The sequence below is a fragment of the Chiloscyllium punctatum genome, chromosome 24, assembly GCF_047496795.1.
Source record: "Chiloscyllium punctatum isolate Juve2018m chromosome 24, sChiPun1.3, whole genome shotgun sequence".
Taxonomy (NCBI): Eukaryota; Metazoa; Chordata; class Chondrichthyes; order Orectolobiformes; family Hemiscylliidae; genus Chiloscyllium; species Chiloscyllium punctatum.
In genome coordinates this window covers 86,901,262-86,925,024 of record NC_092762.1, presented here as the reverse complement: position 1 = coordinate 86,925,024, position 23,763 = coordinate 86,901,262, and the positions used below count along the sequence as shown (strand labels likewise).

General features: G+C 43.8%; 2 protein-coding genes across 2 annotated transcripts in view; one reads left to right on the top strand and one right to left on the bottom strand.

Moving 5' to 3' along the window:
- Positions 1-1,783: 1,783 nt before the first annotated feature.
- On the top strand, positions 1,784-16,339 carry tm6sf2b (transmembrane 6 superfamily member 2b). The gene is made up of 10 exons (XM_072594415.1): positions 1,784-2,007; positions 3,188-3,291; positions 4,260-4,357; positions 6,649-6,752; positions 6,983-7,065; positions 7,761-7,885; positions 8,409-8,510; positions 12,163-12,255; positions 13,704-13,823; positions 15,036-16,339. Exons 1-10 carry the CDS (start codon positions 1,916-1,918, stop codon positions 15,243-15,245), a joined length of 1,131 nt encoding a protein of 376 aa, XP_072450516.1. The 5' UTR covers positions 1,784-1,915; the 3' UTR covers positions 15,246-16,339.
- A 4,075-nt stretch (positions 16,340-20,414) lies between these two features.
- Positions 20,415-23,763, bottom strand: part of LOC140494435 (uncharacterized) — a 61,414-nt gene continuing 58,065 nt past the window's right edge. The window contains exon 14 of the mRNA XM_072593619.1: positions 20,415-23,311. Within this exon, the coding sequence (XP_072449720.1) occupies positions 23,210-23,311 (102 nt within the window). The 3' untranslated portion in view covers positions 20,415-23,209. The remainder of the gene's footprint in view (positions 23,312-23,763) is intronic.

The following is a 23,763-nucleotide window of genomic DNA, read 5'->3' as shown; positions in this document are numbered from 1 at the left end:
GTAAGAAGAACAGCATGGACACTAGCTCATATGCAGAATGAAGCATGTGAACAGATCCCCACTGAATCGCGCAATTGCCAATGGCGGTAGGCGTTCTCCAAAATACCGTTCCCTAATTCTTCAGCGATGTTCTCACTGAATCGTGCTGCCAAAACACACGTTATCCCAAAATTGTCTAGGAGCAGGCGTAGGACATCTGGGCATGTTCTGCCATTCAATAAGATCATGGCTGAGCATTTTTTTTTGTGGACTCGGTCCACTTACCTACCCACTCACCATAGCCCTTAATTCCTTTTCTGTTAAAAATCTATCAGATTTGTCATAACATTCAATGAAGTAGCCTCAACTGCTTCACTGGGCAGTACAAAGTTAAAAATCACAGCACACCAGGTCATAGTCCAACAGGTTTAATCGGAAGCACTAGCTTTTGGAGTGCTGCTCCTTCATCAGGTGGTTATCACCTTCCAATTAAACCTGTTGGACTAAACCTGGTGTTGTGTGATTTTTAACTTTGTGCACCCCAGTCCAACACCGGCATCTCCAAATCTTCACTGGGCAGGAAATTCCACAGATTCACATCCCTTTGGGTGAAGAGGTTCCTCCAGCTCAGCCCTAACTCTGATCCCCTTTATTTTGAGGCTATGCCCCTAGCTTTCGTTTCACCTAACCTCCCTGCTTCTATCTTACCTACTCCCTTCATAATTTTATATGTTTCGATAAGATCCCCCCTCCATACTTCTAAATTCCAAAAGTATAGGCACGGTCTATTCAATCTCTTCTCATAAGTCAACCCTCTCAACTCTAGAATTAATCAGTGAACCTCCTGCATCCCCTCCAGTGCCAGTACATCATTTCTCGAGTAACTTTACCATTATCCGCATTGTATTCCATCTGCCATATTCTTGCCCACTCACACAGCTTGCCCAAATCCCCTGAAGTCTCTTTGCATCCTCTTCACAACTCTCATTCCCATCTAGATTTGTTGAAAATGTTCACTACCCCAAAAGTAAGACAGTCCTCTGCCAGAAGGAATCTGTAGTCAAACCCCCTTTTCAACACACCCGGAGTGGTGCCCTAATGCACAATGTGTTCACAAGGTGTTTGTGTTCCCTTTGTTGGCTGCTATGTTCCCATTTAATGCTGGGTTCCTGGTGGATGTAGTGTTCTCTGGGAGTCCGTGTGGGGGTTGGGTGCTGTGCTTCATTGGAAATGGGTGCAGGGTGGCTACTTTGTTTCCTGTGAATGGGCATGGGATTGGGTGCTATGTTCCTTGGGAGTGGGCATGGGGTTGGGTGCTATGTTCCTTGGGAGTGGGTGTGGGGTTGGGTGCTATGTTCCCTGGGAGTGGGTGTGGGGTTGGGTGCTGTGTTCCCTGGGAGTGGGTGTGGGGTTGGGTGCTGTGTTCCCTGGGAGTGGGTGTGGGGTTGGGTGCTGTGTTCCCTGGGAGTGGGTATGGGGTTGGGTGCTGTGTTCCCTGGGAGTGGGTGTGGGGCTGGGTGCTGTGTTCCCTGGGAGAGGGTGTGGGGCTGGGTGCTGTGTCCCCTGGGAGTGGGTGTGGGGCTGGGTGCTGTGTCCCCTGGGAGTGGGTGTGGGGCTGGGTGCTGTGTTCCCTGGGAGTGGGTGTGGGGCTGGTTGCTGTGTTCCCTGGGAGTGGGCGTGGGGCTGGGTGCTGTGTTCCCTGGGAGTGGGCGTGGGGTTGGGTGCTGTGTTCGCTGGGTCTGGGTGTGGGGTTGTATTATGTTTTCTTTGGGTTGGGAGTGGTTGTTTCTCCTGTTGTGTTCCGGTTTGCTGGGACTCTCTCCCTCCCTCTCTCTCTGTCTTAATAATCCGTGACCCTTCCCTGCCCTGGGTCGGAATGTTTCTCTAACTAACCGCAGAGAGACCGCGGGGTCCGGCTCGCAGTTCCAGCTCCAGGATGCGAGTGTCCGCCGGTGTTACAGCCTTCCTGCTATCCCTGACCGCGATCCCGGTCTCCTTCCTGCTCAACAGCCTGTCGGCCATGGACAGGTGAGAGAGCTCCCAGCTTCCTGTCTGCACCCCTCTGGCTCAAACCACTAAGCCCCCTCAGCCCTGTACCCCAATGAAGGGCAGGGGTCCCCGTAACCCAATTAAGGGCAGCCCCTTCAGGAGGAGTTTAGAACATAAAATACTGTAAAAGCCTCTTTGTACTGAGTTGTGCTCGAAGCTTTAGAATTCTGATCTGGATGAGATCCTACTGCAATGAGCTGATGTAGGCAGTTAGAGTCTGTGGGAGCCCACTGTTTGATATCACTGGTGAATCTAACAGATTTCAGCATGTGAAACTCAAAAGAAAATACTTTTGTCAAAAAAATTGATCTGTTAGTTGAGAATGATATCGCATGAGCATTTAGAAGTAGGCTGCTATTTTCGTACATTGCCATGTTCAGCCAGTTCTATTGATCAGGTTCTGTAGGGTCACTCTCGACTCTTGCACTCTGAGATCAGGCTTGGTTTGGAACCTTGCGCTCAGCTTTGGTGCTTCTCTTTATTGAGCTGCCTGTGGATTAACCCCAGCCAGGATGAGACTAGCACTGGCCTCAGTCTGAAACTTATATATATATATTAAAAAATGACGTTTTGTTTGTAATCTGGAGTTACAGTTTGAAGTGCAAGTATGAATCCAGATCGATGAGTTTTAGTTCTCTGTATTTGTATCTTTTGCTCGTTGTCACTGTCATTTGGATCACTTACATGAACAGGCATTTGGCCTAAATCCAGGCTGGAGTTTCTGCTCCACATAAGCCTCCTTCCATCCTTCCTTATCTCATCGTTCCTCCAGTCCTTCTATTCCTTTTTCCACCATGTTTTTATCTCACTTCCTCTTAAATAGATCAATATCATTCACCTCACTCACTCCCTATGGAAGTATGTTCCACATTCTCCCCGCTCTCTGTGTAAACCACTCCCTCATGAATTCCCAATTGGATTTGTTAGTGATTGTGTTATATTGCGGGTCCCTCGTTTTCATCTTGCCCACCATTAAAACATCTTCTCTACACTATCCTATCAAACCTATTCATGATTTTAAAGACCTTCATTAGGACAATCATCAGTCCGTCCAGTGTTTCCCAATAATTACTGCTCTCTCCTCAGGACCTTCTGTGACTAATTCCTTTCTCCCCAGGACCTTCTGTGACTAATTATTTTCTCCCTGTTCCTTCTAAAGTCCCATGACAGTGTTTTATGCTGGTGTTGGAGTCCTCCTTGGCTTGTTGTTGGTGTTGTACCTGCTCGTCATCGGAAGAACCCCCACAGACCCCCTGTTCTATGGTAAGCGATTGAGTCAATGCCCTATCAGCTTTGGTAAGTGCAGAGCTTCGTGGGGCTTTCAAATCCATCACTCTGGTTTCTGAAGGAGCATCACGAGCTGCAAGGTCAGATCTGGAACAATTGCTTGATTCCAAACTTGAACCAGTGAAATCAACAATGAAACGTGGAATTTAAACTAGGGTCGCTGAACCAGTGAACATAAAAAATGTTAAGTAATGTATTACTCCCATTGAGTAATAGATATAGGGATTAGTGAGTGTAATGGTGCCATTGTTCCATGATCATTGATTTTCATGTTGACGTTGGGGAAGGGGTGAGTGGGGAGTAGGAGAAACCTGTCAGGAAGGGGTGGTTAAATAAGAGTGGCATGAGAAACAAGCAGAGTGGAGCATCAGTGATGTGATACAGAGGACCATGATGGGGGTAGTCCAGAGAAGAATACTAGGATGATCCCCAATATGGAGGGAACATCTTATGAGCAAAGGTTTAACAAGTTGGGAGTCTATTGATTGGAATTTGGAAGAATGAAAGGTGATCCCGTTGAAACATATTGGATTCTTAAGAGGCTTGACAGGGTGAATGCTGAGAGGATGATTCACCTCAGGAGAGTGATTAGGACCAGAGGGTATAGTCTCAGAATAAAGAGGTGCCATTTAAGACTGAGATGAGGAGGAATTTCTTCTTTCAGAAGGTTGAGTGTCTTTGGAACTCCTTGCTGCAGAGAGCTGTCAGGGTGGAGTCCTTGTGTAGATGTAAAGCTGAAAGAGAGAGATTCTTGGTCGGTCAGAAATCAAGGATTATTGGGAAAGAGCAGGAAAGTGATTATTAGTAATGTTGGATCAGTCATGATTCCATTGAATGGCAGAGCAGGCTTGAGGGGCTGAATGGCCTACTGCTGTTCCTATTTCTTGTTGTCTTATGGAATCAGGTAACAGGGAGAATTGAATAACCCTTATCTCTTATTGCAGCTTTCACTGTGTTCTCCTTTACAAGTGTCATCGATTTAATTATCTCCCTGGAACAGGATGGCTACATCAAAGGCTTCATGGGATTCTACTTGAAGGAAGTAGGTTCAAAATTGCACTGCTGATATTGGGAAGAAATTCCCTGTGTTCTCTCAATCTGCACCTGAGATTTTTTTTAGATTAGATTACTTACAGTGCGGAAACAGGCCCTTCGGCCCAACAAGTCCACACCGACCTGCCGAAGCACAACCCTCCCAGACCCATTCCCCTGCACCTATCACAATTTACTACGGCCAATTCACCTGACCTGCACATTTTTGGACGGTGGGAGGAAACCGGAGCACCTGGAGGAAACCCACGCAGACACGGGGAGAACGTGCAAACTCCACACAGTCAGTCGCCTGAGGCGGGAATTGAACCCGGGTTTCTAGCGCTGTGAGGCAGCAGTGCTAACCACAGTGCCACCATGCTGCCCAATTTCTCTGTCCATTTCTTTGGTGGTTTCACCATCTCCCATGAACTCCTGTGCATAATATAGACCTCACTATTCTCTTGAGATTTGCAACTATAATCTACCTTAACACCAGTGCAGTACTGCTGGGGGTGCCGTCATTTCAGATGAAATCAGTTGGGGTGGCACAGTGGCACAATGGTTAGCACTGCTGCCTCACAGCGCTAAGGTCCTAGGTTCAATTCCAGCTTCGGGTGACTGTCTGTGTGGAGTTTGCACATTTTCCCTGTGTCTGCATGCGTTTCCTGATATACAGGTCGAGTGAATTGACCATGTTAAATTGCCCATAGTATTAGGTGCATTAGTCAGAGGGAAATGGGTCTGGGTGGGTTACTCTTCAGAGGATCTGGTTGGGCTGAAGGGAATCTAACCTAATCTAAAAATGTTAAACTGTCTGACCTCACATGGAAATAACAGGGACCATAGGCAATCTTTAAAGAGTATGGGAGTTCTGGGCCAACATCTACACCTCTAACAGCCACCAGTAAAACTGATCATTTGAACATTACTGTTTATGGCACCTTGCTGTACACAAATTGGCAACTGCGTTTCTCACATTATAACAGTGGACTTGATGGGCTCAACAGCCTCTTTCCATGTTATAATGACCCTATCCCATTGACTCGTGCGCTCTGCTTAAAGGCAGCACAGTTATCCATTGTCTCTTGAACACACTGAGCTGTATTCTTGGCTGGTTTTATCAATGGTGTTTACCATAGCCTTCCACTATCAGAGGCAGGGTGAGGAGACATGTCCTGAGTGTCAGAATGACAAACAAACCAGCAGGTTAGCATTATTCCAAATCATGCACTAACCATCTATTCAACTGAGGCAACCTGTCCCCTGTGACAGCATCTACACTTCATAAAAGCTATCAAACAGTTAGAGATGTCCTGTGGCTTTGAAAGGCAGAGAAAAGCAATTTCCTTTTTTACTGTCCTTGATCCTGGTGATTTCAGCTCCCCACCACAAAACAAGCCTCTGCAGACTTCCCTGGGTACTGCAGCCTGACTTGATGAGAAGGTTATCCCGAAAGGTCGATTTTCCTGCTCCTCGGATGCTGCCTGATCTGCTGTGCTTTTCCAGCACCACTCTAATCTAGACTCTTGATGAGAAGGTTTCCATCACCCTGTTTAATGGGGGGGAGAGTGAGAGGGGACAACTGACTGTTTGACCCTGTAGAGCTGGGTATAAGGTTACTGCTTAGTGACAGGGAATATGAAACTCAGCTGACCTCCCCTTCCCAAATCCAGGAAAGTTGAGCCCTCATTTCCCTTCAGCCACTCAGTGGAGACGGGGTGAGGTGCTACCTGGCTCTCTGCCATTTGAACAGTGTGTTTGCTGAGTGGCTATCCCCATGAGCCAGAGTTGAGAATGTGTTCTAATGGCATTCCATTGTTTCATCAGTTTTGTTGAACAAGTTTGTGCCCCTGTGGGGGTGCTGGTGATTTCACTGGAGGTTCAGGCTAATGCTCTGGGGACACAGGTTCAAATCCAAACATGCCACCTGCTTGTATTTAATTCAATTAATAAAACAAAAACTCTTAAAAATCCAGAATTGAAATTTAACCTCCATGACGGTGACAATGAAGCCATCATCAATTATGGCTGGTCCTTTAGGGAAAGAAATTTCCTGTCCTTACCAGGTCTGGTCTAGATGTAACTCCAGACCTACAGCAATGGTAGAGTCTTGACCGCCCTTTGAAATGGCTGAGCAAGCCAAGGAGCACTTAGAGTAGGATAACAAATGCTGGACTTGCCGATAACATACACATCCCATGAAAAGGCAATGTAGTTGTACTCATACTAATGATAGGAGTGTAGAGATGGTGGTTGGAATGGGGCTCAATAGTTGGGACTGATGCTCTGCTCCTTTGGCAGGGGGAGCCGTATCTTCGCAGTGCCTATGGAATACTGATCTGTTACTGGGATGGAACAGTCCATTATGCCCTCTACTTGCTGATGATAACAGCCATCTCATTGAGGTAAGGCATCAAGCAGTAGCTCACATTGACTGATCCAACATGAAGCACTTGCATTCGATTGTGGGCACCAAATGCCTAGAAAGAGGTACTGACCTTGGGGAGGGGGCAACTCAGACTCCTCAGCAGATTGCCCAAAGCTAAACTGATGGAATGAACTGGGCTTGTACTGAAATGGAAGTAGTGAGGATATAAGTCTCACATAATCACTAAAGCCTGTGATCTCCCCACAGCTGGAGTTACCGCTGTGTTGGCCTCTACTGGCTGGGCTCCATTCTCATGAGTCTCGTGACCTTTCTAGTTGGAACCGTCTTAGGTGAGTGACTGGGCCTGACTGAGGTTGTTCCCAGTAAACTGTTACACTGAACTGGGAGGAGGACAATGCTGCATGAGATAATGGAACAATCATAGTGACATTTTGCATATATATAACATTCTGAACAAAATACAATGCCATAAGATGCCTTACGGAAGCCCACTTTATGGAGTAAGGCTTAACATGAAGCTACATAGGAATATATTACAACAGATAGAAAATCTCAGTCGAAAAGATAGATTTTTTAAGAGCTTCTTAAAAGAAAGGCAAAAGATAGAGATATATGATAATCTTCATCCTGAAAAGGCATATTCCTATCAGAAATTACTCACTGAAACAAAGTAGGTGGAGCTTTACTCAGTACCTAACCCCCTGCTGTACTTGTCCTGGAAGTGTTTGATGGGGACAGTGTAGAGTGGGAATTACTCTGTGTCTAACCCCGTGCTGTCCCTGTCCTGGGAGTGTTTGATGAGGATAATGTAGAGGAAGCTTTACTCTATCTAACCCCATGCTGTCCCTTTCCTGGTGTTCTGTTCACAAAGTGGATTAAAACAGTGGAAATCTCCACGTAACATCATGTTGCACATTATATTTCATCGATAAAACATTAGGCAATGATTTATAAAAGGATCAAATGTGAAAGATTTAGTGTTTTCCTATATCTCGACTGCTAATTTTAGTCGCAATTCATGAAGGTAAATATGGAACTGAAATCCGTCCTGCTTTCCTGCTGAATTTTCCGTATGTGTTGATCCCAATTTGGGCTGGGAAGAAAATCTATGGGATTCCCAGAGCATTGCCAAAGGTGACAGCAGATCAGGTAAGAAGCACTTGCAATAACCTGGACATAACTTAGTGGTCATTGCTGTGACAGTTAATAATGCCCGATTTACAGAGAAATAGCTTTACTCTGTATCTAACCCTGTGTTGTCCCTATCCTGGGAGTGTTTGAGGTGGACAGTATAGAAGGAGCTTTACTTTCTGTTTAAAAGAGTAAAGTGATTTTTACTCTGTATCTAATCCTGTGCTGTACTTGTTCCGGGAGTGATCGATGGAGACAGCGTAGAGAAAACTTTATTCTGTATACTATCAAAATTATAATATATTGAAAATCCATAAAATAAACTGTTAATGAGGATTTGTAGCTTATTATTTGCCAGGGTTATAGTTTAATTATTAATTTAATTATTATTTGATTATTAGTTAGTTATCAATTCATCCTTTCTGGCCATTGATGATCAGGTTTTCTGTTTGTTGTGGTCTGATATAAATGATTGGTTATTGATCAGTTGTTAATCTGAACTGCTTGGTTCTGTCCGACTGTGCGTCTGCCATTCCCACAGGTTGCCACAGAACAGGGAAAGTGGTTGTATCGGAGGCCTCTCGATGTCTGCTTTGTAATATATCTGCTGTTTGCTGCTGCTTACACAGTCTTCCGGGGCTTTGTGAGTATTGACCATTGACAGCTCGGGGAGTGGGTATGTTTGGCTGATTTGATGGACACTGTTTAATTCACCCCTTTACAGCTCACCTTCTCGTTACTATTGCAATCTCCCACAGAGCTATCTCACGTTTTCAGCTTCTCAGGAAGTGTCCTCAAAGGCAAAGAACACTTTGTCCATCCAGCTCTTCACTTGGCCAATTCTCACCCTCACATCCATTCAAAGGATGGTGGCTCCGAGTCCCATTAAGGTTGCTTGAGAATAATTTGTAAACTAGTGAATCCAGATCAGTATGAGAGAATGCCACAATGTCAGAGGGTCAGTGCTGAGGTAGTGCCGTACTGACAGAGGGTCAGTGCTGAGGAAGTACCACACTGTCAGAGGGTCAGTGCTAAGGGGATGCTCAACAGTTGGAGGATCAGTGCTGAGGGAGTACAGCACTATCGGAGGGTCGGTGCTGAAGGTGTGCTGCACTATTGGAGGGTCAGTGCTGAGGGAGTGCCACATTGTTGGAGGGTTAGTGCTGAGGGTGCGCCGCACTGTCGGAGGGTCAGTGCTGAGGATGTGCTGCACTGTCAGAGGGTCAATACTGAGTGAGTGCTGCACTGTCTGAGGTATCATCGTTTGGATTCAAAATTCAGCCAAAGCACATCTACTCCTCCAGGTAGATCTTAAAAGTTTTATGATCTTATTGGGGAAAGAATAGGTGCTGAATCTCCTTGTGCCTCTGAACCACTAGCAGCAAAGAATGATGAATCTGACCTGATGTTGTGAGAGGATGTTATAATTTTCTTTAAGACTAGTTCGATGCATTGTTCTGTGATCTCATTTATTTTCCAATGAAATACTTACCTTGGCTTTGACAATGATAGTTTTAAAAAGCCAATCAGATTCATTGCTAGTGCACTGAGAGTGACTTCAGCTGTCAGCCTCAGTCAGAGAAAGCTTCTCTTCCTCATCTCTCTCCAATGCCTATTCCTGGGAAATGGATTTTGGTGAACGTGCAGCAGATTTGCCATTCTCACTTTCCAGGCTGTCACGTGGAAAATTATTGCACAAACAAGTGGGAGCATCAGCAAGGAAGGGAAAAATTGGGATCTTGGAGTGGGATTGAGGGGTGTGGGGTGTGTGGTTGATTTTTTTTAAATCCACCTTTGATGGGATGTGGGATTCACTGGCAAAGCAAGCTCCTACTCATTGCCCCTTGAGCTGAGTAGGTCTCCAGGCTATTCCAGAGAGTCGTTATAAGTGTTAACCACATTACTCTAAGCTTACAGACATGTGTAGGCCAGATCAGGCCAGGATAGTAGATTTCCTTCATTAAGGGACATTAGTGAACCAGATGGGTTTTTATGACAATCGATGTCAGTTTTGCCGTTACCGTCACTGAGAATTGAATTTAATTGAATTTAAATCCCACCAGCTGCTGTGATGAGATCTAAACCCATGTTCCCACAGCATTAGCCCAAACATCCGAATTGTTAAAAACAGAATTTATTTTGTGCTTCTTGAAGTAATTATCCTGTTGTTAAAGTGTGATCCCAGCTGATGCTACTACTGGACAAGTCACATTCCACAAAGAAGTCTGACTTGATGGATCATCTTTTTAAACTAATTTAATGCAGTGGTCTTTCACTGAAACATAAACATCACAATGTGGCAGATTTGGTTTTAACAATAAAACAGAACTTTATTATACAAAAGATAGAAAAATAGTATAAAATAAATCAAACGATTTACATGTAACACAGTTTAAAAGATATTTAAACACACAGCAAAACAAAATCTCATTTACTCTTTAACACCATCACTTTACAATTAATTTCTCAAAAAGAAGAGATGTTCTTTGCCTACCCAACCTGTAACCTTGATCTAACTTGTTTTTTCCTCCTCATTTCCTGTCCTGTGAGCTATGAAATCTTTTTTTTTCTCTCACACAACTGATATCCTTACACTAAGGTAACTTATTGCTAGAAAACTATTGAACAGAAAGATTGGGGAGTCCTCGTGTATGAATCATAAAAAGCGAGCATCCAAGTTCAGTGGGTAATAGGGAAGGCAAGTGGAACGTTGGTCTTTATTTTGGACGGAATGGAGTACAAAAGTAGGGAAGTTTTGCTAAAGTCAGAATACAGCTGGACCACTGTGAACAATTCTGGTCTCCCTCTTTAAGGAAAGATATTCTGGCAGCTGAGGCAATGCAGGGAAGGTTCACCATCCTGATCCTAGATATGGAGGGACTCCTTTAGGAGGAGAGGGTGAACAGGTTGGGCTTATGCTCTTTAGAGTTTAGAAGAATGAGAGGTGACTTTATTGAAACATACACCGTTCTTAGGGAACTTGACAAGATAGATACGACAAGTTTGTTTCCCCTTATGGGAGAATCTAGGACTAGAAGGCATAATCTCAGAGTAAGGGGTCGCCCATTTAAGGATGATGCATTTCTTCTCTCTGAAGGTAGTGAATCTGTAGAATTCTTTACCACAAGAGGGCAGTTGAGGCTGGGTCAGGACTGAGTCAGACAGGTTGGGAATCAGGAAGGGGGGAACTCAAGGTTTTTTTTAAGATTAGATTAGATTTCCTACAGTGTGGAAACAGGCCCTTTGGCCCAACCAGTCCACACCGACCCGCCGAAGAGTAACCCACTCAGACCCATTTCCCTCTGACTAATGCACCTAACACTTTGGGCAATTTAGCATGGCCAATTCACCTGATCTGAACATTTTTGGACTGTTGGAGGAAACCAGAGCACCTGGAGGAAACCCACACAGACGTGGAGAATGTGCAAACTCCACACAGACAGTCGCCTGAGGCTGGAATCAAACCTGGGACCCTGGTGCTGTGAGGTTGCAGTGTTAACCACTGAGCCACTGTGTTGCCATAAATGGTTATGGAGAGAAGGCGGGAAAATGGAGTTTAGGACTGTCAGAACAGCCATGACCTCATTGAATGATGGAGAGGACTCAATGGACTGAATGGCCTACTTCTGGTTCTACGTCTTCTGGTCTCAACTGCTCCAAACAAACTCCATTTTCTCGAAGAAATTACTCATACATCTGATTTCAACTGACCAAACGCTTGCCCATCTCTGGCGTTTCTGAAACCAATCCTTGATTGTTCTAATCCCGAAAGCAATGTGTTTCAATTGTTTCCCTCTCCTGTTGTGAAACCCCACGACACAAACAAATGTCCATTAACACTTCAGGAAACCAGATGTCATCTGCTGTGTGATGCATGCTGGGGTAAATTTATGGCTGTCCAAAGACTGACCTAGTTAAATACCAAACCCCTTCACAAAAAGAAATCCATTTGCCACTAGTTTGACATCTTAACTCTGAATAAAAATGATATTTATATAAACCATATGCCTTCCATCACAATATTACACATTAGTTATTTCACCCCATTTTCTGACAAATTGCAGAAACTGTTTTTATCATAAATGATCCTGGGAAACTGACAGATTCACATAATACTAGTGTTATGTCCCATGTGATATCTCATTCTATTGCAAGCAGCAGAGAGCAATATTGGGCAGAAGGAAAAACCTGCCTCACGGGTGTTCCCAGGAGTGAGTCAAATTCAAGCTCCCCCACCACGTGAGTATATTTAGTGCATTCAGGACTTGGTTGTGATCTGTAATTGTCTGACCTAGATTGCCCTCGAGTGTCCCTTTGATACCTGTGTAAGGTATGCATACGATCAGGAGCCCTACCTGTTGGACCCAGTGATGTATCCCAAGATCCAGGTAAGTGGCTACAGGGTGGAATGAACATGGGATGTGGGGCAAGTCTGAATGGGTGGTAGAGTCTTTAACTGGGTGGACTTGATAGTATTAAAATGCTACGATTATAACATTTCTTCTCTAATGTTTAAATCCCTCCATGGCCTCACCCCTCCTAAACTTTATAAACATCTTCTAGTCCCATGGTTAGCAAAGTCTTCATGTTTCTCTATGTCTGGCTTCTTGAGTTTCCCTGATTTTACCCTCCTTTACTGCTGGTGTCTTGCCTTTTCCTGTCTGGGACCCTAATTCCCTCCTTAAACCTCTCCCATTTCTCCTTTATCTCCCCTTTGAAGACAGTCATTAAAACCTCTGAGGCTTTTGGTCAGCTGTCCCAGTAACTCCTTCTGTGACTCAATGGTGAACTTTGGTTGAGTTATAGTCCAACAGGTTTATTTGGAAGTATGAGCTTTTGGAGCGCTACTCCTTTGTGATTTTTAACTTTGTCCACCCCAGTCCAACACTGGCACCTCCACATCAGAGCTTTGGTAATCCCTCCTGTGAAGTGCCTCAGGATATTTTCTTACATTAAAAATGTTATATAAATGCTAGTTGTAGTTGTATACCTGCTCCTCTGTGCTTACTGTCCATTTGACACTTCCACCATTTGCTGAAAATGTGTTGCTGGAAAAGCACAGCAGGTATGGCAGCATCCAAGGAGCAGGAGAATCGATGTTTCGGGCATGAGCCCTTCTTCAGCCCTTCCTGAAGAAGGGCTCATGCCCGAAACGTCGATTCTCCTGCTCCTTGGATGCTGCCTGACCTGCTGCGCTTTTCCAGCAACACATTTTTCAACTCTGATCTCCAGCATCTGCAGTCCTCACTTCCACCATTTGGACTCTTACATAATTGTACACACACACACACACTCACAAGCACATGCACACTCACAGACTCATACTCGTACACCAAAACAAACCGCTTGCACACATTCATGCACTTACACACAAACACTTGCACACTCATGTGTGCCATTCGCGTGCGCACACACACAATCACACAGTCAAATACACATCCATAAACACATACACACACATCATGTCCTCTCTCACATGTATGAACACACACACATTCATGCTCCAGCCCTCTCTCACACTCTCAATCTCTGTCATGCACACCGATGCTGATAGATACACACACTCAAACTCAAACACAAACACACTCTCACTCATTCTGTTTCACACCCTTTCACATTCATACCTTGCTGATACCTTAATTGTGTGCGTGTGTATGGGGAGGAGGATATGGGGTGGGGTGCGTGTGTGGGGGTGGCATGTGTGTGTGTGTTTGTGTGTATGTGGGGTGGGGCATGGTTTTGTGTGTGTATATGGAGAGGAGGGTGTGGAGTGGTGTGTGCGTGTTAGCTGGAAGTTAGTTAACATTTAGCATTGACATTGACTGCTCTCTTTCAGATGTTGGTCAACATGTTCTACCTTGTGCCATTCTTTGGCCTGGCTCTTTACGGCCTGTTGGAACCCGGCTGTGAATGGATGCCTGATCTGACCGTGGTGTTTGCAGGAGCCATAGCCCAAGTAAGTCACGGGAGTTGTGTCTGTTAATCAGCACCGTTGTGAAGCTTCAGAACAGGATGAAATCTAGGGCCTAGTTCTGACTGATTAGGAAAGAAACAATTGAGAGAAAAACCTGGTCCCTGACTGATAAAATTAGAAAGTGAAAGTCAATATTGTTATTTTGAAGACAAGCTGATGAACAGAGATGAAATGGGCCTTTCTAATAAATTGCTGAAACAGTTCTTGGGATTTCCTATTGTCTCTGAGCAGAGCTTCCAATCCATTATCGAGATCATCTCCTTTTTCATCCCTTTGTTATCTCAAAACTCACCTACATCTGCCCAGCCTCCCTTCTGCAGCTAACAGAAACCTAAGCTCTGAACGTCCACTGAGACCATGTCCTAACTTCCATAAATCACACCCCCACAGCATCTCTCAGCTTGTGCTAGCTCATCAGCGCTGACTCCTAATCTGGAAATGCCTCAATTCCAAAATCCCCATTCCTTTTTCAAATCTTTCCACAGCTTGGCCTCCTCCCTATCTCTGTCACCTCCTCCAGCCCCTATATCCCTCCCCGTCTCTGTCACCTCCTCCAACCCCTACACCGCCTCCCTATCTCTGTCACCTCCTCCAGTCCCTACATTCCTCCCCGTCTTTTGTCACCTCCTCTAGCCCCTACATCCCTCCCTATCTCTGTCACCTTCTCCTGCCCCTACACCCCTCCATGTCGCTGTAACATCCTCCAGTCCCTACACCCACCACCTCTCTCTGTCACCTCCTCCAGTCTCTACACACTCCCCTCTCTCTGTCACCTCCTCTAATCCCTACACCTCCCTCTCTGTCACCCCTCCAGTCCCTACACCCCCTCCAGTACCTAAACCCCCCCCCCATTTTGCTTTGCCACCCCATTGATGGATGTGTGTTCTGCTACCTGGGACCGAAGCTCTGGAACAGCCTTCATAAACCTCTCCACTTCCTAATGTCTTTTCCCTCCAATGCCTAAAAACCACTTTTTTTGAGTAAGCTTTAGGTTTACTCTCGTCCTATCTTCCGATGGGACTCAATGTCCATTTTATTTGTTCACCCCCCCCATGAACATAACGTGGAACTAACTTCAACTTTTAACTAAGTTGAAGCCATTATAAAAAGACAGGGTATTGATCAGTCTGAGGAAAGCCTTCACATTGTACATATTTTAATCTGTTTCTCATTCTCTCCTTCCTTCTCCTCCAGGCTCAGTTTTCTCACATTGGCGCTTCCTTACACACTCGTACTTCCCTTATCTACCGAGTACCCCAGAATGAGATCTCGTCCTTCCTCTACACCAACATCCTCTTCGCTGTTGGCGCTCAGCTCTTGGCATTTCGCTGTATAACTTTCTCTAGCTTCTTCCTGAGGGAAATACCCAGAAATATCAACGAGCTGGAGAAGAAAATCAACTAAAGGGACAGGCCAAGTGGGTCACATTAAGAGGCAGTGAATTGTAATAGTTGGTCCCTTAAAGTGATGTTAAATGAGGTGTCAACCATAACTTGCTGGATAGCACCCTCATCTCTGAACCAGAATGTTATGCATCAAAACCCCACCGCAGACACACCCCACATAATGGAGACAGACCCTCCTGTGCAGTGCAGAGGGAGTTGAGCTGTTCAACCAAGGCCCTTTCTGCCCCCTCAAGTGGAGAGAAAAGATTACATGATTACTCTTTTGAAGGAAGGTGAGGGAGTTATCCCTAGTGTCCTAACCAATAGTTACCCCTCAATTGACAACACCAAAATAGTTTTTTGGTCGTATCACATTGTTCTTTGTGCTGTGTATAAATTTGCTGTTACATTTCCCACATTACAACAATGATTATGCGTCAAAAACAAAATTAATTGACTGTAAAGTACTTTGGAACATTCTGTGGTTATGCAAGGTGCTACATAATTGCAAGTTCTTTCATTTACATACAAACAGGAAACAAGAGGAGGCCACTCGGCCCTTTGACCCTGCTCTGCCATTCAATAAGACCATGGTTGACCAGATTTCAACCTCAACTTGACATTCCCTGATAATCTTTCATCTGATTATTTTATGCACTGTATCCAGTTGTCCATTCTGTTTCATGTGTGTGTGTGCAATGAATTTCCCCCACTTCAATTAGCCTTTGTATTCCAAAGTTGAATTTCACACAACTTCTTATTTCTCTGAAACCAACCCCAACCCCATCCCTTTCATAAAACATCTGTGACCTCTTGTTGGCTTGACCTCATGATAGAGTTGTACTATAATGAACTACTGGACATCCTGATGGATGGAATCCTGAATGACTTGGAAGGGCAGTACAAGAGGTTAGTGAGTGTCAACCTTGACATTAGAGTGAGGCCATTCAGGGGTTGAGTTAGCAGCTCCAGCTGCAGACATTCTTGGAGAAATCACTGTCCATCCTCCAAATTGCCTGCATGCAGCCAGACCAGATTTGCTCCTCATCTCCAACAACTTTGTTGTGGTTCTGTTCGCCGAGCTGGGAATTTGTCTTGCAGACGTTTCGTCCCCTGTCTAGGTGACATCCTCAGTGCTTAGGATCCTCCTGTGAAGCGCTTCTGTGCTGTTTCCTTTGGCATTTATAGTGTCCTGTCTCTGCTGCTTCCGGTTGTCAGTTCGAGCTGTCCGCTGTAGTGGCCAGTATATTGGGTCCAGGTCGATGTGTTTGTTGATGGAGTCTGTAGATGAGTCCACAGACTCTATCAACAAACACATCGACCTGGACCCAATATACCGGCCACTACAGCGGACAGCTTGAACTGACAACCGGAAGCGGCAGAGACAGGACACTATAAATGCCAGAGGAAACAGCACAGAAGCGCTTCACAGGAGGCTCCCAAGCACTGAGGATGTCACCTAGACAGGGGATGAAACGTTTGCAAGACAAATTCCCAGCTCGGCGAACAGAACCACAACAACGAGCACCCGAGCTACAAATCTTCTCCCAAACTTCCAACAACTTTATAATTCATGAATGAATTTGTTCAAAGAACAATTTGAAAAAAGAACACTATGTTTTTAGCACTACTATGAATTTTGTCCGGGTGTTGCATGCTACTGTTTTCTGGAGAATAATCCTCAAGACTTCCAATCAATGTTGAAAGGTATGGTATTCTATTCAGGAATGTTGTCAGAAAGTGGTAAATCACATGGAAGGGAGTGAAAATCTGAACTCTGAGACCAAAAGGCTAGAGGATGGAAATCTCAAAACTGACTTGAGCTTGATAGGTTTTGTTTGGATTGGTGTATTAATGTTGCGCGGAGAGAATTGCGCAGATGGTGGTATCCATCACACTCCTGACCGGTGCCTTGTAGATAATGGACAAGTTTTTGGGAAACAGTGGCTAAATGGTAATGTTCCTGGACTAAAAGGAATTGTGGATGTTAGAAACCTGGAGCAAAAACAGAACTTGCTGAAGAAGCTCAGCAGGTTTGGCAACAACTTTGGAGAGAAGAGTTAACATTTCAAGTCCAGTCATCCTTCTCCTAAACTCACTGTCAAAAAATGAGTTAGTAGAGATCCAGGCTTATGTTCTGAGGATATGGGATCAAATCTTGCTACAGTAGCTGATAGAATTTGAATTCAGTTAATAAATTTGCAACATAAAAGCTTGTACATTAATGGTGACCATTTCAACTATCATTGATACCATCCACTTCACTGTCCTTGAAGGGACGGTTATCTGAATTCCTTTTACCTGGTCTGAGCCATTTGTAATTCCAGGCCAACAGTTGTCAGTGGCAATAATTTGGTAACATGTATGATTGCCCACCTAGGATATTCAATGTCACTGGCCGTGGGTTCTGTGGGTCCCTGTGACTTTATAGAAGTGAGCACGATGATAAGAAGCATAGAGTGAATAGTCAGAGACTTTTTCCCAGGGCAGAAATGACTATCACAAGGGGGCATAATTTTAAGGTGATTGGAGGAAGGATTAGGGGAGATGTCAGAGGTCGGTTCTTTACACAAAGTGGAATGCACTGCCAACAATGGTAGTAGAGTCAGATACATTAGGCACATTTAAGCAATTCTTAGATGGGCACTTGGATGATAGTAAAAATGAAGGGTATATCGATTTGTTTGATCTTAAAAGTGGAATAAAAGGTTGGCACAACATCGAGGGCTGAAGGGCCTGTACTGTAGTATTCTATATTCTATTAAGGATTGCAGAATGAAGATGACTAGATGATATGAAGGTACAAAGCAGCTAAGAGCTAATTGAATGATGGGACATCCTGAAGAAAATGAATGGCCTCCTCCTGTTCCTATGAAGGGAGACTGTGTCTTTGTGCTTCTGATGAGCTGATTTGGTTTATGATTCTTGGAGTTAAGGATGTCATGGGATGAAGAATGGACATATTCCCAAAATATCCAGCTGTTTATCTTCTGGCTATAGATCACATGGGATCCTGATTCAATCCAGAACATTGAAACTTATCATCGTGGTCAATAGGACCTTGCTCATATGGCAGAGTAACTACGCTGCTGCAGTGGGCTCACTATCCCTGAACCAAGGCCCGAGAAGGGAGAGAAACATCTGGCTCTTCATCTCAATCCATCCAAATCATGTATGAGATTCAAACAGTGGAGGCCATGACAAGGCAGGTGAAGGGTCTACACCAACTCATTGAAGAGTGCCAACTGGTGGTCAAGATTAGAAATTACACCTGGATGAAGTAATGGACATTTCTCTATCACCGGTGAAAGTTGTACTCCAGTGGGATACGGTTACCAACTCTCCACAAATGCCCAGGGCTCTTCAGATTTAAAATTAATTCACAGGACACTGCAGTGAGCAACACCAAGGAGGGGAATCATATTAAAATGTTATGTTTTTCATTCTCTTTAATCATCTTTGTTAATTAGTCAAAAAATAAATTGGCAATGGGGCAAGGACCGCAGAGGAAGCTATTTGGGAACCAATCAGAGGATTCTTCACCATCAGTCATGGAGTCTTTTCACTCGCAGTTGGCTATAGGCACAGTATGGCCCTGAGGGTTGGCATGTTGGACAGCTAATAGCGGAGGTTTCTGGGGGAGGGGCAGTCAGAGTTGGGAGATTGTAGGATGGAACCTCCAGGAATACACCAAACTCAAGATGGCAACCACTAAAAGAAGCTTCCGGAGAGCAAGGGGGAGATTTTCTCAAACAATTCGCTCGCTGACAAGGTGGATTCTGTTTCCCCCCCCCCCCCCCCCCCCCCGCCTCCCCCACCCCATACACATACACCCACACACACAGATACTCACACAAACACTATATACATACCAACCCCCACACACACCCACCAGTTCATGAACCTCTCCTTGTGCTTGTCTATATGACAATGATGATATGCCAAAGTGAGCTCTGTGGGTCACGTTGTTTCCTTGTGTATCTTTAAAAAAAAGTTTTAAGTTCTGTTTTATATCAGACATTTCCAGCTCTGAGCACTGGAATTGAGTTTCCGTAATATTTTCTTTTACAAGGTAATAAATTTGGACCTAAAATACCTGTCCGCTTTCATTAATTCAAAATCAAGCCATCCAGAATAGGTTAGACCTTAGAATCATACAACCCTCCTTCTGGACTGACCACAATGCCATCCAGTTGTATGGAGCAGTTGTCAGATGCAGAGTGTCGGAGTACAGACCACCAGACGTTATCCATTTGCCTCTAGACTGCACAGTTCGGGAATTCTGTAATATGATTCCTCTGTATCTCTCTTCAGGACAGTACATGGGCATGTTGGTCCATCCTGGGAACTAAATAGAGACTGTCCTTTACTTATTTCAAGTTTAGTTTTTATACAATACTGGTTAGGTCTCAGCTGGAACACTGTGCCAAATGCTGAGCATGACACTTTAGGAAGGTAAAGGCCTTTGCAATGGAGAGGAGATTTACTGGAATGGTTTCTGGGGTGAGAGATCTCAGTTACAAGGAGACAATTAAGAAACTAAGTTTGTTCTATGCCCAGCTCAAAAGACCATGATGTGGAGATGCCAGAGTTGTACTGGGATGGACAAGGACAAAAAAAAATCAAACGAAAGGAATTTGGATTTTACATTTTAAATCAACAGTCTACCTCCTAACTGATTAAAGAATTCAACAAGGGTAGCAAGTTTTAAATTTGTTAACTTGTTGCTTGTAAATGCTGTGTCTTATTCCTCTCTATCATACCATGCCTGAGGAAGGCGCTGAACTCTGAAAGTTTGCAATTTCAAATAAACCTGTTGGACTGTAACCTGGTGTCATTAGATGTTTGATCCAGCTCAAAAGATTAAGGTGCTTTTTAGTGGAAGTAGAGATTTACTAAAATTAAGAGGTGCTTTGATATAATAAATAAAGTGAAAATATTTCCACTGGCAGAAGGTTGATGACCAAAGATCATAGATTTAATGTAAGTGGCAATAAAAAAGCCCACATGTTGGAGGATTGTGTTTTACACAGCGTGATGCTGGGCTGGGATCCAGAGTGTACTGCCTTAAAGGGAGGTGTAATAATAACTTTCCAAGGGGAATTTATATAAATACATAAAAGGAGAAAACTGCAGATCTATGAGCAAAGCAAAAGAGATTGGGAAATTTGGATTTCTTTTTGAAAAGAGTTATGACAGACTTGATGGGCTAAGTACCTCCTCCTGTGTTTTTGATTAAAGAAATTGACTGAACCCTCAAACACAGATACTGCTTTGGAGTGAGATTAGTGTTAAAACATTTATGATACAATTCATTCAAAAATACAAAAGACTTAAGAATTTCATAATATGCAGAAATGGATTAAAACATGACTTTACAATAATTGGGAGTGTTTGCTGTACAAACGTTGTAGATAATCAAAGCATTGCAATAAATCATTGGGCATGTCTTCAAGTGTTCTTGAGTCTTAAACTCACAACACAACAAATATGGAACTGAGCATTAAAATGGGCTAACATCTGAAAATTGGGTCATATTCTGTACAGCGAAACAGTTAAGAGGATCTGTGCTGTCTACTGTTAAAGAGAAATCTAACTTTACATGTGAAGTCTCATTCCTTCAGATTTAGATCATTTTTTGGTGATTTTAAGAAAATGTTTTGAAATAAAATCTTTATCTGTTTCAGTCTCTTAGTCCTACTTTTCTTTCCCTCTATTTATTTCACTTTCCAGAACGGATGATGGCATTAGATTTTAATTTACCAGACACTTCCTGGTTCAATCTCTGTACAGTTCATTAACAATTCTTCAGTCAGATTGATTAAGGAGACATATTGTTGCTAGCTCTGTTCATAAAAAAAGCCTTTACAGAGCTCAGGACTCTTTCTGTTCTGTAACATATCCCAATGCAAAACCCCATAGAAAGCCTGTCACTTAGTCTAAATGTAGTGCATGGCTTGTGTCCATCAATCATTAGGTAGTGGCCACATTTTCCAAACTAATATCGTGGAATTTCAGGAGCAATGTGTGTAATTTAATCTCCTGTTCCCATTAATTCCTTAGCTCATCTGCTAACACAAAATGATTGGAGTGTTTCGATTTGGGATTTATTACCAATAAGACAATCTAAGAACTGCCCTTTCCAACCGCTTAGACTCCATGGGATTTATACAGAATTAGTCAGTGAGTGTATATATAAAAACATAGAAAAAGGACTGACTTGTCTTGGCTCCAAGGTGGCCTTATTCTAGCTCAATGCAATTCAGTTATTGAATTAAATTTATAATTATTTCTAAAATTCTAGCTTTTGTTACTTATTGCAATGCAAATAATACAAGAGCAAAAAAATAGCTGGAGAATCAATAAAAACTATGCAACATAATTGTCCCATATCATCAGCAGTAAAGCTCTGGCGAGAGATCGATGGAATTATTCTGATTGTAAAGATTCAGGGAACAGCTTCCAACATGGACAATGATGATACTCTAGTGCAAGTCAGATATCATTCTGTCCACAATCTACATAGATTCATCTGGGTTCAGCTTCTATAGGAACTCTTTGGCCTGACCACTGGGGAATGGACCACTCATTTATTCAACTGGGAAAACCAAAACTATGGTTCTTGGTCCCTGTCGTAAACTCCATTCCCTCTCCTCTGATTCCATCCCTTTCCATACTGTCTGTCTGTGGTTAAGTCAGGTCGTTCAGAACTTCCACATCTGAATGACGCCTGCTAGGAGACCATCCACATTGTCCCCTCCTCAGGTAATCTCCATTGTCAAAACTTCCACCTCATCGCTTACATTCAACATTTCTTAGCTCATCTCCTGCTGATGCAGTTGTTTCTACCTCCTGTCACCTTTCGATATAACTGTTCAAATTCTCCCATAGAATCTCCACAGTGTGGAAACAGGTCCTTTGGCCCAACTCATCCATACCAACCTTCTGAAGGGTAACCCATCCTGACCCATTCCCCCCACCCTATTATCCTATATAACCATCTTCCACCCTGTATAAACTTGAGCTCATGACTTTAACCTTTAACAGCATGTCCTGTTCACCCATCATACATGCTCTCTGACATTCACTGACTCCTTCTCCAACAATGATCTGAATTGAAAAGTCTCACTAATTTCTGAATTCCATCCTGACCTCACCAACACAACAATCCTTTGAGGTTTCTCACTGCTTTAATTCTGGTTCCCTGACAATCCCCGAATCCCACCACTTCCCCATCCATGGCCAGGCTCCATTGCTCTGGGCCTAAGCTCTGAAATGCCATTCTGCTCGCTCGTGCTCTCTCTCTCTCTCTCTCTCTCTCTCTCTCTCTCTCTCTCTCTCCCCACCTTTAAAAACAAAACTCTTAAAAACTCTCCCTTTGACTGAGCTTTTCGTCCCCCTTCTTAAATATCTCCTTCTGTGGTCTGGCGAGGCCACCAAAGACAGTTTATGATGTTAAAGGCACTATATAAATGCATACTGTTGTTGTGCAGATGGGGAGAGATGTAACATAATTTAATTTTTTGATGCTTGTTGCACAGCAAGGATTGAATAGCCCATGTGCTGTTTCTTCCATTGGATTGAACACTCTGGTTAAAGCTGCCGGAGGCCCCTTTCATGTTTCCTTTCAGTCTTATGTCAACTGCCAGTTCTTCGATTGACCAGGTATTGGATATAGATTATAGATTATAGATTCTCAGCCACTCAGAGCAAAGCTGTCTAGAAACAAGATGTAGGAGTGGAGTCAGTGTTAATCAGCCTTCCCCTGCTGCACGTTTGGTGTTGGCTCTGTCTCACTGTGAATACTGTCACATCCCAGTCCTGATCATTTTCCCCCAACAGTATCTGGTGGGAGTTTGGAATATACACCAAGCTGTGCAGGATTTTCCGAGTTTTCACATTGTAGGCTGTGGATAGGGGTTGGGAGATTGGAGAAGGAGAAAAGACAGAAAGGGTTGAAGAATGATGTGTCCTCTCTGAATCTCAATCTCGCTGGCGGTCATACTCGCTGACCATCCTCTTAATGTGGGACAGCTTCCTCTTCAGGCGCTTGCTCTGCAGTCGTTTACTCTGATACTCGGACGTCTGGAAATAATCAGAGAAAACAGCAAACAAAAAGTGTAAAGCTTTACGTTTCCTTATCAATATTTCTCTTTCCTTGAGAACACAGGAGGCATAATATTCATTCAAGAAATGTCAGTGACAGAAAATGGAATCTTTCTATTTGTGGCTTGTAGTGACCTTATCAAACACTCCTACAATGGTGATTGCACAGGGTTAGATACAGAGTAAAGCTTTCTCTACTCTTTTAAACTGAAAGTAAAGCTTCCTCTACACTATCCCAATCAAACACCCCCAGGACAGGCACAGACAGGATTAGGAACAGAGTAAAGCTTCCTATACACTGAACCCAAACTTTCAGGGATAGTTACATTGGTTTGGACACCAAAGACACTTTGAACACTTATGTCAGTTTCCATTATTTCTACTGAATGGGTAGAATGTGATTAAGAAGTGGGGAGGGCAGAGGAACCATT